At 64.3% G+C, this 12,178-nt stretch overlaps 1 protein-coding gene across 1 annotated transcript in view; it reads right to left on the bottom strand.

Moving 5' to 3' along the window:
• Positions 1–12,178, bottom strand: part of ASIC4 (acid-sensing (proton-gated) ion channel family member 4) — a 79,861-nt gene that overhangs the window by 5,443 nt on the left and 62,240 nt on the right. The window contains exons 5-8 of the mRNA XM_009884178.1: positions 1,294–1,438; positions 952–1,079; positions 701–860; positions 12–68 (exon numbers count right to left, since the gene is read on the bottom strand). Coding sequence (XP_009882480.1) covers positions 12–68; positions 701–860; positions 952–1,079; positions 1,294–1,438 — 490 coding nt within the window. The remainder of the gene's footprint in view (positions 1–11; positions 69–700; positions 861–951; positions 1,080–1,293; positions 1,439–12,178) is intronic.

Genomic DNA, 12,178 nt, shown 5'->3' with positions numbered 1-12,178 from the left:
GCCGCACCTACCCAACGTGTGGTCAGCACACTCGATGTACACGTTGGGGGAGCAGATGGACTCGTTGCCTGCGGAGAAGCAGCTGGTTGGGGGGGAGGTGAGAGTCTGGCCCACTTCTGTCCCCCTCCCTTGACTCAGTCCCCTAAAGGCAGTGGGGCAGCGGTGTCCCCTGAGTGAGGAGGGGGACAGGTGGCCCACAGGTGAAGGTTGGCTGGGACAGGGGTGGCCCCTGGATACAAAGCAGACAGGGAAGGGGCTGATCTGGGGTGTAAGGAGGGTAGGACAGGGGCTGGCCCAGCGTGAGGAGAGGATGGGGTGGTCCTTGGGTGCAGAGGGATGGGGCAGGGGGACACTTGGATGCAGAGGGATGGGCAGGGGAGTACCCTTGGGTGCAGAGGGATGGGGCAGGGGGGAGAGCTGGGGGCAGAGGGATGGGGCAAGGTGTGGTCCTTGGATGCAGAAGGATGGGGCAAGGGGGACTCTCAAGCACAGAAGGATGGGGTGGGAGGTACCCTTGGGTGCAGAGGGATGGGCAGGGGGGTACCCTTGGGTGCAGAGGGATGGGGCAGGGGTGGTCCTTGGGTACAGAAGGATGGGGCAGGAGTGATCTTTAGGTGCTGGCTGTAGCTGGGCTGGGGCAGCCCTGGGCAGGATCGTCAGGGCAGGGGGGTGTCCCCAGGCTGTCACACGCATCCCTCACCTGGCATGTGGACCATGCGGCAGTGGCAGCTCCGCACCACGGCCTCCTTCTCGCACTGCAGGCGGCAGGCGGCGATGCTGTAGGTGTCGTAGCCCGGCAGCGTCTGCTCCCCCTGCACGCTGGCCCGGCAGTTCCCCCACGGCTGCGGCAGGTAGGTGAGCTGCCGGGACAAGAGGGACATCGCTGCAGGGCCGTGCCAGGCTGGGTGCCCGCGGGCACATCCCCGGGGGCTGTGGGGCATCCTGCCTTACCCGCTGCTCCTGGCAGGACACGAAGGTCTGGAAGCCGGGTGAGACACCGAAGCCAAGCTGATGGATATAGGGTGGCTCGTCCTGGCTGTGGATCTGGACCCGGATGCCAGCTTCGAACGATGTCTCGTCTGCAGGAGAAGGACAGAGGGACTGCACGCCTGCCCAATGGGGACAACCCTCAGCCTTGCCCCCGTACGCACCCAGGACTTGCACCCTGGGGGCCAGCACCCCTCCAGCACCCCGCTTGCCCCATAGTCCCCACTGGGGGAACCCACTTGCCCAGCAGCCCTCCCTCCCAGCACCCCTCTCCCCATCTCCTTCCCACACCGCAGCCCCACTCACTGGTCTCTCTCCAGATGGGCAGGTACTCTTCCTGCTGGATGTCCAGCATGATCTCCAGCCCGTTGCCCATGCCGCCCTGGCGAGTTACCCGTGGGTTCCTCCGGTCCCCGTTGAAGGTGTAACACTTACCGTAGCGTGTGTAGACCTGGGGATGGAGAAAAGGGGGTTGAGGGAGCAGGCGGGGATCTGGCAGGGCATTCTGCAAGCAGGATGAGATCCAGGGAGACCCCTTTCCAATCCCATGGAGGTCCTGGAAGGGGGAGACCTTGCATGGCCCGTGGAAGGGCTCATCTAAGTCTCCACCCCTCCTCCACTGCCAAGCCCTCCACTCTTGCTGGGGGGGGTGAAGCATCTCTCCCAGCACATATGGGGCAGCCCAGCTGTCCTGCCCCTGCCAGGAGAGGACTCACGGGGGTGAAGTGCTGGGGGCCGCAGCGCTCTCCCTGAAAGCGGCACTCCACCAGCATGTCCTCGATCTGGTGGCCCAGGCGGTGGAAGAAGCTCTGCATGGTGCGCTCGGAGCGGCGGGGCGGCAAGAAGCGCGAGTAGTTGGCGAGACGGGTCAGCCACGCGCGCCGGTCCTCCCCCAGCACGGCCAGCATCTCGGGCACCAGCGAGCGGTTCTCCTGGGCCAGCCCCAGCCACTGGCCCACTGAGTAGAGGTCGGGCTTGGTGAGGTGCAGGAAGCGTGCCCGGTTGGGGTTGCAGAGGGTGACGGCCGGGAAGTGGAGCTGGGGGGCCCAGGCGAGACGTGCCCGGGTGTGCACGGGGTGCGAGAGCAGATGGTGCAGGCGGTCGGCCGTGCCGGTGGCCAGCAGCCCGGCGGAGGCCAGGAAGGCCAGGCTCCAGAGCAGGCGGCGCAGGCGGGACTGTGGCCGGGTGCACATGTAGTGCAGCCCGGGGATCCTGGTGGCTCGCAGGACGCCGACGGCGAGCTGGGCAGTGCCGCCATCCCGAGCCGCTGCCAGGGCTTCCCCATCCCGGCAGCAGGCAAGGGGCAGCGGCATGGCTGCAGGCAGGGTGGCTTCTCTGGAAAGTGGGGTGCAGGCTGTCCCCGAGGCTGCCTGAAGTCCCTGATCCCCTTCAGGGAGCTCTCCCTCCCGGGAGGCTTTTGCTCCGCACCTTCCCGGAGACGAACGTGGCAGGCGCCTTCCCGAGCTGCTCCGGTGACGGGCGAGGGGAGGGAGAGGAGGGGGCTGCTGCAAACACACGCCTTCCCCCAACCTCCATTCAGGAATGGAAAATTCCTCCCTGAGCTGGGCTGGGACAGAGGGGTGTCTTGCGTTACCCCAGGCAGGGTGAACTGGCAGAGTCCAGTGCCCCAGCATGGTGGGCACCCCTGTCTGGACGGTGATGTCCTGTCCCAGCCAGGTGGTGTGAGCCCTGTGCCCAGGGATGTTGCGCCCCAGCTCGTCCCTGTTATCCCCTGCCCTGGCACTGCAGCCCCCCCAGACCCCTGCCTGGACCCCCAGGGTCCCCAGCCATGGCTCCTCTGGGGCTGGGTGCGCTGCCCAACAGAGGCAGGACAGTACCAGGCCTGGGTGGCCATCGCCTCCTGCCAGTGCTGCTTGGGGTGACATGTGCACCGTGGTCCCCAGTGCTATACACTGGTATCCCCCACCCTGGAGCTGGGGACCCCGGTGGATCTGGGTCCTGTGGGGCAGGAGAAGTGGGGCCATGGGGTAGGAGAAGTAGAGCCATGGGGTGGGAGGCTGCGTGGGAACCCACCTGAGCCCGGCGGGCGCTTTGAAGTGACGGTGAGGCTGTGATCAGAGCGCGGCGGCGGCAGCAGGGGGGGGGTGTCTCTGCACCAGGCTGTCAGCGTGGCTGGCAGGGCCCCGACAGCCTGTCAGGGTGCCTTCAAAGCTCAGCACTGCACTCCCCGGCATCCTCTCATCTCTTGCTGCTGCCGCTCCCAGGGACCCGCTTTCGGCACCAGCCCTGTCGAGGCACAGGCTAGCCCCGGGGGGGTCCCGCAGCCTCCACAACCTCGGGATAAACCAGGGCTGCGGTGCCCACCCCATGAAGGGCAGCATGCCTGCTGCTCCACAGCAGTGGTGAAAGGGGGGACTGGAAAGAGGGGAGCTCCTGTTTGCCTCGGTGGTGACTCCCAGCACCATCCACGCTGATGGCCTTGCTGCCTGAGCAAGGTGTGACTCTGTAGCCATCCAGGGGACCCGGCCAGAATCCAAGCTGGCAGCTTGGTGACAAGCTCAGGAGGATGCCACACAGGTCAGGAATGGGGCATGTGAATGGGACGGGCACCGAGAGAGGCGAGCGGAGGCAGTGGGCAGCATCTCCCATGCCCAGTGTCCTCCCACCCCACCTCCATCGCACACTCGGCCCCGCAGCAAGGAGAAGCCCAGCTCAAAGGCACCCAGTGCCAGTTCTGGCCCTTGCTGGCTCTGGCCAGGGCCAAGCTCCGATACCCCGGCACCCCGGCACCTCGGCACCCCAGCTCCCGGCAGCCGCAGGCAGGGGGCAGCAGGGCCCCACGTTTGGGCTGCGCAGGGCGCGCAGCACCGGCCCCGCCGGGCACCCTCCCTCCATCCCTCCTTCCCTCCCTCCCTCCATTCCTCCCTCCCTCCCTCCCTCGCTCACTCCCTCTGTCCATCCTTCCCTCCTTCTCTCCATCCCTCCCCAGCACCCGTTCGCCCAGCCCGGTGTGTCCTGGGGATGGACGGTCCCCATCCCGCCCGCCCCGGGATGTCTGCGCTGCTGTTTGCTTTGCTGGGGGAGCAAACGCTCCTGCGGGGCCGCAGTGCTTCCCCGGGGCAGAGCTCACCTCCCTGGGGACACAAAACCCTCGCCACCCTCATGCCCCCACGCCCCGAAGCTGTCACCGGTCCTGCCACCATCCTCGCCACAGCACTACGGCGTGGGGTCTCTGCTCTCTGCATCCTCGGGACCAGCCCAGTGGGTCACCCCATCCCACACTCAGCTGTCCCCTCCAGCCCACGTGTCCCTGCACCACCCCTGGGACATGGCTCAGCCTCCCTTGCTAAAAGCCGGCGTGTCTGCTTGGGGCTGCTCGAGGTGGCTCGGCTCCTTGCTGAGATTTATTGTGGCTCCAAGAGCCGGAGGCTGCCAGCCTGATACCATCAGCCCTTTGCACACCAGAGCAGCTTTTATATTAGTTTTCTTTAAATGGAGGATGAGCTTCCCAGGCTGGAGGAAATGTCATTTCTCTGAACGCTTCCATCTCATGTCAGTTCAGACATCTCCGGGCGGCATCGCAATCACCCTGGAGCGGGGTGAGGGATAGGGCCGGGATGCAGAGGCTGGGGCAGGTGGGGACAGACAGCTCGGGGACAGGGACCAGTGGTGGGCAGGGCTGGAGGAGAAGGTCCAGCGGTGGCAGTGGCCTTGTCCTCTGTCCCCTGAAGCCCCAGGCAGGTGGGCACGGCTGCAGGGACACATGGGGAGGGCAGGGGTGCCCGTGGCACCCAGCTGAGTTACTCACTTGTCGGCTGCCGCGGTGCCGAGGCCAGCTGTGAAATCGCGCTGGCGAGAGCACAGCGCAGTCCTGAAGGGCTTTGCCTTTCCAGCATGACAAACCCAATTAGATAACAGGGAGTACATGAGGAGGAGGAGGAGGAAGGGCAGAGGAGAGACTGTCTACACTGGCAACATGATTTCTTCCCTGCAGCTGACCCAGAAAAGCGCCTTGCAGGGCTGAAGCGCACATGTCTAGCTGGGGATGGCGCCCGGGGCATGGGCCCCCGGGCACCCTGCTCTCCTCGCTGGGCACCCATGGGTGCTGCAGCCTCGGGGCTGGGGCAGCAGGATTCCCTCACCGTGTGCCAGTCTCCTCGCTCAGCCATCACATGCCGGCATCCCCGCGCCACGGTCACGTGCAGGGGAGACCCCATTAGGGAGGTAATTTCTCGACATGATTCCTCATTTCCCTGCTCTCTGCCGTGGAGACACGCTGACCTTGACAGAAATAGCTGCTTGTGCCTTGGCAGGAGGATCCCAGCCAGAGATCAACAGGGTCCTGGCATCCTCCTCCCTACCCCACACAGCCCTGGGGCCCCTCAGGTCCCCTCCACTCCCCCCCAGAGCTTACCATCCTGCCCTCCTGATGCGGGGCACCCCATGAGAACTGGGTGCTGGCCTTCAGCATCCTCACCCCAGCTCACCCCAATCCACCCGTGAGCACCAGGGGCACGAGGACCAGTCCCACACACTCGCAGTCCCCCATCCCCGCCGCTGCCAGCCCATTGTGCCAGCCTCCGGCTGATCCCAGCTCACGCAGGTATTTCGGCGGCTTACACAGCTCCCCACGGTATTTAGCCTCTGGAAGACGACATTAAACATTGCAAGCAGCGACAAATCCTGATTGCTCCGAGGAGACAAGAGGCCACGCTAAGCTTCCAGCCAAATGCTTTCATGCAAGGGAAACGAGCTGCGGCACGTACGGCACCAGCGGGTCCTGCTCCTGCACGCCCGGGGCACCCAGCCCTGCTCCCACATCCCCACGGGGACACCCAGCCCGGCTCCAACATTCCTACTGGGACATGTATCTGGCAGGCAGGCCCTGAGCATGGGCACACCATGCAGGACCAAGCACCCCAGCATAGAGACACCCCTGAGAACAGTCATCACTGGGCCATGATGGGGATGGGGACAGGGATGGGAAGACACTGGAGTGCTGCCCACCTTGGGCTTGGTGGAGATGCCAGTCCAGGGGTTACCTTTGAGGGTGATCTCCAGATACCCCAGGCCAGAGAACAAATTAGCAGGGGAAAGCTGTGGTATAAAGGAAAGCAGCCTCCAAAACTGGAAATGCTTCTTCGTGAGTGAGCACACGCAGCTGGAGGCACAGGGATGCCCGAGGCCAGGAGACACGGCACAGGAACTGGGGCCAAACTGGGATGCCGCCAGCAGAGCTGGGGCAACAACACTCCCATGCATGCTGCCCCCTGCTCCACTCCTGCCCCCCGCTGTGGCCATCCCATCCCTGGACCCCAGTTCTGCCGGAGCCCCTCACCGTGCCCCCAGGCCGCCCCCGTGGCAGCCCCCCGCCGCATTCCCAGCAGCCTGCTCCCCCCGCACGGCACGGTCGGGCCCCGCCTGGGTGCCCCGGGAGGGAAGCCGCAGCGCTGACGCCAGCATTGCAACTGCCCGGGATATGAGATCCGCTTGGATTCAGCAATTTCAACTCATTTCAAGCCCGATTCTGCAGCAATTTTCTGAGCCAGTGGGATGTTTTCGCCTCTGCAAACGTCCCCTCTCATGCACGGTCGCACCATTTCCCTTCCCCGCTCCCAGGAGGGGTTGGGGAACGGCGCCAGTTTGGCTCGACCCCAGCTCCGGCGGCAGCACAACCATCCCCCACCCCAGCAGCCCCTCGGCGCAGCCCCCCTGCCCCACGCAGAGCTGCCGGGATGGCTCCTGCGGGATGCAGCCCTGCCTGTGGGGGCCACAGCCCCCGCTTCTGTGGGGGACGGGGGTCTGCAGCCTCAGTCCCGGCAGATCAGGACACCTTTGGCATGGCACCAGCGCTGGGCTGGGCTCCTTGTTTCCCCCATCCTGCAAAGGACCAAGCTCTGGAGCATCCTCTGCGGTAACCCAACCAGCTTCCCCAGGCGGAGGGAGAGCGGTGGGGCGGCAGCAGGACCAGGGGAGGCTGTAGGCACATCCTGGAGGGGCTGGGACCCCTCCTGCCACTGCAGATGTGCTTCTCTCTGTGCCACAGCCCAGTCCGTGCCAGCTGAGTCCCTTTGGCCAGGCCTGAGCCAGCAGCAGAGACGTGGGTGTGTGGGGCTGGCAGAGCCCCTCTCGTGCCAAGCAGGCTCGCTGCCGGAATACCAAGTGCTCAGCTGTGCCGCGGGCTGTGCCGATGGCCAGGCAGAGCAGCGGGAGGCACCCGAGCCCGGGCACCGGGCACGGCGAGCGAGTCACCACCAAGCTGCTGCATGAGGGCCAGCGTGCAGCCCAGTGCCACCCAGGAGTGGGCAGGATCCGGACCAGGGCTCCCTGCTCCCGGCGAGGTCAGGAGCACAGGGATGCAATGCATGGCAGAGGGAGGCACCACACGCATGGGCAAGGACACCTTCCCAGCACATCTGCCCCAGCGCTGCTAGTGACATCAGTAAAGCAGGGGGACATTGGCACCATCCTGCTTTCAGGAGCAGCATCTGTGACAGCACACCCAAACTCATGTGCCGGGGAAGGAGCTCTCCCTGCAAACCATCACCCCAGGAGTCCTGCACTGGCCAAGCCAGGAGCTGGAGGTGGCCATGCCACCAGTGCCACACGGAGCCAGGGTGGCTGTGACACGGAGGTGAGGGGCTGGGGGACCCCAGGCCCTCACCTTTCAGCCCCGTTGCACAGGCACAGCAGCACACAGCTGCCTCTGGTAGCAGAGCAAGTGCAAAGTTGTTCTTTCCCCTCCCACTGCTCCTGGGGGAAATTCGTCCCAGAATCTCACTCAGCTTCTCATTTCCAACATAAATTTATTCATGGCCAGTTTGTACCATTTGTTCTCGTGCCAGCATTGTCCCTTAGCTTAAATAGCTCTCTTCCCTCCCTTGTGTTTACTCCCTTGATGTATTTATAAACAGCAATCCCATCCCCTCGCAGCCTCCAGCCTGCCAGCCCGCACATGCCAATCGCTCCCGGTTTCCTCTCCTGATTCAGGCTCTGCTCGCCCGGGCAGCCCGGCTGCCTGGCACGGCGTCTGCTCCAGCTTCCCGGCAGCTTCCTCAGCCCCGGCTGCCCGGGGCTCGCACACTGCTCCGGCGACGTCCCCGGCCCACGCAAGATGCGTGACTCTGCCCTCTCCATCCTACCCAGATCGGGACGGTGGAGCAGCATCCCACCCAGATCCGGACCGCTGCCCTGGCTGGGGCTAACCTGCTCGCTGCTTGTGCTTTCATACGGTTTGCTTGCACTGAGCACTTTAAAGCATCCACCAAAAGGGTCACCTGGGCAGGTGAAGGAGCCAACACCAAGGGAATTGCAGAAGATGAAGCGCTGGGGCTGCTGGCGGAGGGGGGGAGGCGTGCTGCGGTGCAGGGCAGGGTTGCAGGGAGGCAGGGGGGCAGGAGCTGAGGAAGCCCACCTCAGCCTGCTGGCAGCCAGCAAACCTCTCTGAGATATTGAGCGTGCTGCCTCATCTCTCCCTAAGCACGTGGATCGGGTGCTGGGGCTGCAGGAGGTTCCTGCCTCTTGTTTCCCCTGGGAGGGAGATGGGGAAAGCTGTGGGGCAGAACCAGGAGGCGCTCAGGGTCCCCATAGGAAAGGTGCACTAAAGCTGTACCCCCAAACCTGCCAGAGGGAGCTTGCCAAGCTGCCAACATGCTCCCTGGCCTGGGTTTGGACTGTGCTGAGCAGCAATCCTGCCATCACTCCGTGCACCCTCCGGCGCTCTCCAGCCGGCTTCCCATCCTCAGACACCCCCCGCGCCGGGCACGCTGCCTCCGGGCACACAGCACAGCACGCTACGGATAAGCGCTGGGATGGGCTGCAGCTCAGCCTAATGCTGCAAACCCAACAAAACATGCACATAATTATGGTTTTGGGTAGCGGGCTCCTTTTGGCAGCCAGAGGAGACCCAGCGCCATGCACGGTGCTGCTCAGACACAGCTGGTCCGTGCCACTCGGCCCCAGGACCAGGGAAGCATCCCCAGCCCTGTGGTTTCACACAGCGATGTCACGCTAAGCCCATCCATCCTGCAGGCTGGAGGAAGCAGGGAACACCAAATATACCTTAAAGTGGGGTACACAGTGTCCCCAGGGCTCCTTTGTGGAGCAGCCTCTGCTCTCCGTCTGCTGTCACCCCGCAGGGATGCACACGCTGCAGTACATCCCCTGCCTCTGCACGGTGCCGCTGGTGGCTTTTTGGCGGAGAGGCGGCAGCGGGTGCCACAGGCCAGCTGTGCCTCGCTCCCCATCGCACACCGGGGCACTGCGGGGAGACAGCGCACAGCACCGCCGTCCTCGACGGCTCTCCTGCCCGGGTTGGGCAGAGCTCTCTGGGTCCCCGGGGACCGCTTCTTTTTGGAAGCAGCCGCGCAGGGAGTGCTGCGCCGCTTGTCCCCCAAAGGGTTAACAAGCAATTTCCTTTGCTGACAGCTCGGAGACCGTTCGCTATCGACTGCGGGAGAATAAGAGGGGAGAAGCAGCGAGATAAAAAGGCAGCAGAGCTGGCACCGCCTGCTTAATCCCAGCGTTTAATCTGCTGGGGCAGCGCAGGCAGCCTTATCTCGCCGTCCTTCTGCTGCTCCATCTCATTACTGCTCCCACGGCTGCGCGGGCCGCGCTGCCGGGAGATGTAAGAGCTGAGCCGGGGAGCGCTGGCCTGGGGCAGCGGCTGCGGGCCCCCCCCCCCCCCCGCCCGGCGCCTTTTTTGGCACCCCCCGCCTGGCACCACACACACACACATACACACACACGTACACACACACACACAACAGACACAGAGAGGGATGCGCTGACGGAGCGCGCTGCCTCACACACGGTGCTGCTCACGCCTGGCGCTGTCACACAGCCTCGGGGACACACTGCCAGTGTCACACATGCGCGCACACACGCATATTTCTTCGTCTTTGCCCCCCACGTGCGTGCTCCGGTGGTCCAGCCTGCGCGATGCCCGTGCCCCCATGGATGGATGGAGGAGGCAGGGCTCTGTGGGACGGTGAATGTAGGACACAGCAGGGCCAGGACAGCAGGCAGGGCGATCCCACCTTGTCCTGCATGTCCCCCTCCCTCCATCCTCACCTATCCAGCTATTCCCCTGCCATCTGACAGACCAGCTCCGCTCTGTCTGCTCATCCCACCATCCCACCATGGCCAACTTTGCTGGGTCACCCCCAGCCTGGCCCTGGTGGCTTTCACAGCCACAGGGCAGGGGTAGGCAGGAGGGGGTGACACCTCCTGGGAGCCAGCAGGTGCCGGCACAGACACGGTCCCTCCAGCATGGCATTTATCTGTAAATCCACAGCACTGACACGGTGCAGATGAAGCTTCTGCACTCGCTGGGTTGTCATGGGGGTTATCCTGCTGCCTACGGATGGGTTTATGTTGATAAGATTTATTGTCACCCTGGCTGAGGTGCTGCTAGCACCTCACTGCCTGTTCCTCTTGCAAGGCTGTGCCGCCTGCCCAGGGGTGTCGTGACAGCCATGAGCGGCACCTCGCCGAGTGTCTGCCAGCAGAGTGGGTCCCCAGATGGAGGAGAGCTGGGTACAACCCTCTGCTCCCCGCTGCGAGGGCTGATGGGTCCTTTGCCTGCCTGTTCCACAGGGTACCTCCCCCAGCCTCTCCCCATCGCAGTGGGATGCAGGGGGATGCTGGTCACTGAGCTGGACCAGGCTGAGCAGAGCGCACATCTGTGCTGCCGGAGATTTGCTGACGGTGCTGGCAGTGTGGCTCCCATCACAGCTCTGCGGCTTCGTGGCTCTCCTGCGTGGTGCAGGGTGGCCAGGACTCAACGGGCTGATGGGGCGACCGCGCATGGAGCCACCGCAGGCAGGATGGCCTGGGCAGGGAGGGGGAGAAAGCCCCTCAGCCTGCAGCCCCAGCACCATGCAGGAGCCGGCAGCTGTGAGAGACGGGGCCCTGTGCATCCCTTGACCTAGAGTGACGTGGGGTGAGCAGGAATACCCTAAAAACGGGAATTTGGCTCCAAGGCACCCTACTCTGCCCTGGTCCCTCACCCCACACCCTGCTGCCTGCCCCCCCGCCATGCTCCCCAGCACTGATTTCCCTTGGGCCAGCAGGGATTGCCCTGAGCCACCTGGTGCAGCCAGGCAGAGGCTGAACCAGGCTAAATCCCTGAGCAGCAGGGGGGGGAGCCCCCTGCCAGCATCTCCCCCCTGTCCCCAAAGTCACCACATAAGCCCTGCAGAGCTCCTCCACCACCCTGCTCCATCCCAGCTCCCGCCTCGTCCCCTTCTCCTCCCCTCCAGCCTCTGACCCTCGACGATGCTGGGGGCTACGGTCTCTCCGCCAACATGAATTTGACCCCGGCATATCAGAACTGAAGGAAACAACATGCAAACAAACAGTCCAAGCCCTGGCTGCATTCTCCTCCCCAGGGCCAGCTCGGGGGGCTGCGGGGGCCATGGGCCGGTTGGGGTGATGGCGTAACCCGCCAGCACAACGGGAGCCCGAGTGAAGTGGGGTGATCACAGCCCGGCGGGAAAGGGCTCGTTAATAGCTGAGCCCTTTTAGTAGAGATTAGGGAGCTGCGCGGCTTTGATCTTTGATTGCCAATTTGCATCTTGAAGGCGCTGGGACCTCATCCAGCCTGAGCGCAACCCTTTGTGGTTATCTCGTGGCTAATGGATTTGTTCTTAATGCTGGAGCGTGCAGGCTAAAGGCTGATTAAACCCTCTCCGCGGCGCTAAATCAATGGAACAAACATGATAGGGGATGGCTTTCCCCAGCCCGTGTGCTCCTAGACGGAGGGGCTGATCGGCAGAGCCCCCGTGCCCCAGCGCTGGCAGGAGCTCCCTCCTTGGGACTGCTGGGTAGGGGAGGAGGAACGGGCACCGCTGGGCAGGGACAGCCCTGCGGCCCGTATCCCTGTATCCCCATCCTCTGCTCGCCATGCAGGCGGAGATGGGCTGAGGGGTCTCAGGACTCCCAGGCTGTCTGCCCCTCCTAGGTGCCTGGGCAACATCGCCCTTGTGCTGGTCCTTGGCGTCGGCAGGAGCTCCCCAATCCTCCCCCTCTGTCTCCTCCCAGCTCCCAGGGCTTGCTATGTGAGCAGGGACATGTCCTGGAAGGGATGGGATGGGATGGGATGGGATGGGATGGGATGGGATGGGATGGGATGGGATGGGGTGGGACAACCTGCCCCACCAGCTGGGCGACTCTTTCCTCCTCCTCATGCCCCTCTTGCCTCCCATATACAGGTGAGCATCACTCCGGA

This window comes from Charadrius vociferus, unplaced genomic scaffold (assembly GCF_000708025.1).
Source record: "Charadrius vociferus isolate BGI_N301 unplaced genomic scaffold, ASM70802v2 scaffold1020, whole genome shotgun sequence".
Taxonomy (NCBI): Eukaryota; Metazoa; Chordata; class Aves; order Charadriiformes; family Charadriidae; genus Charadrius; species Charadrius vociferus.
The sequence above is the reverse complement of the archived record's forward strand: the minus strand, read 5'-3'. Positions and strand labels throughout refer to the sequence as shown.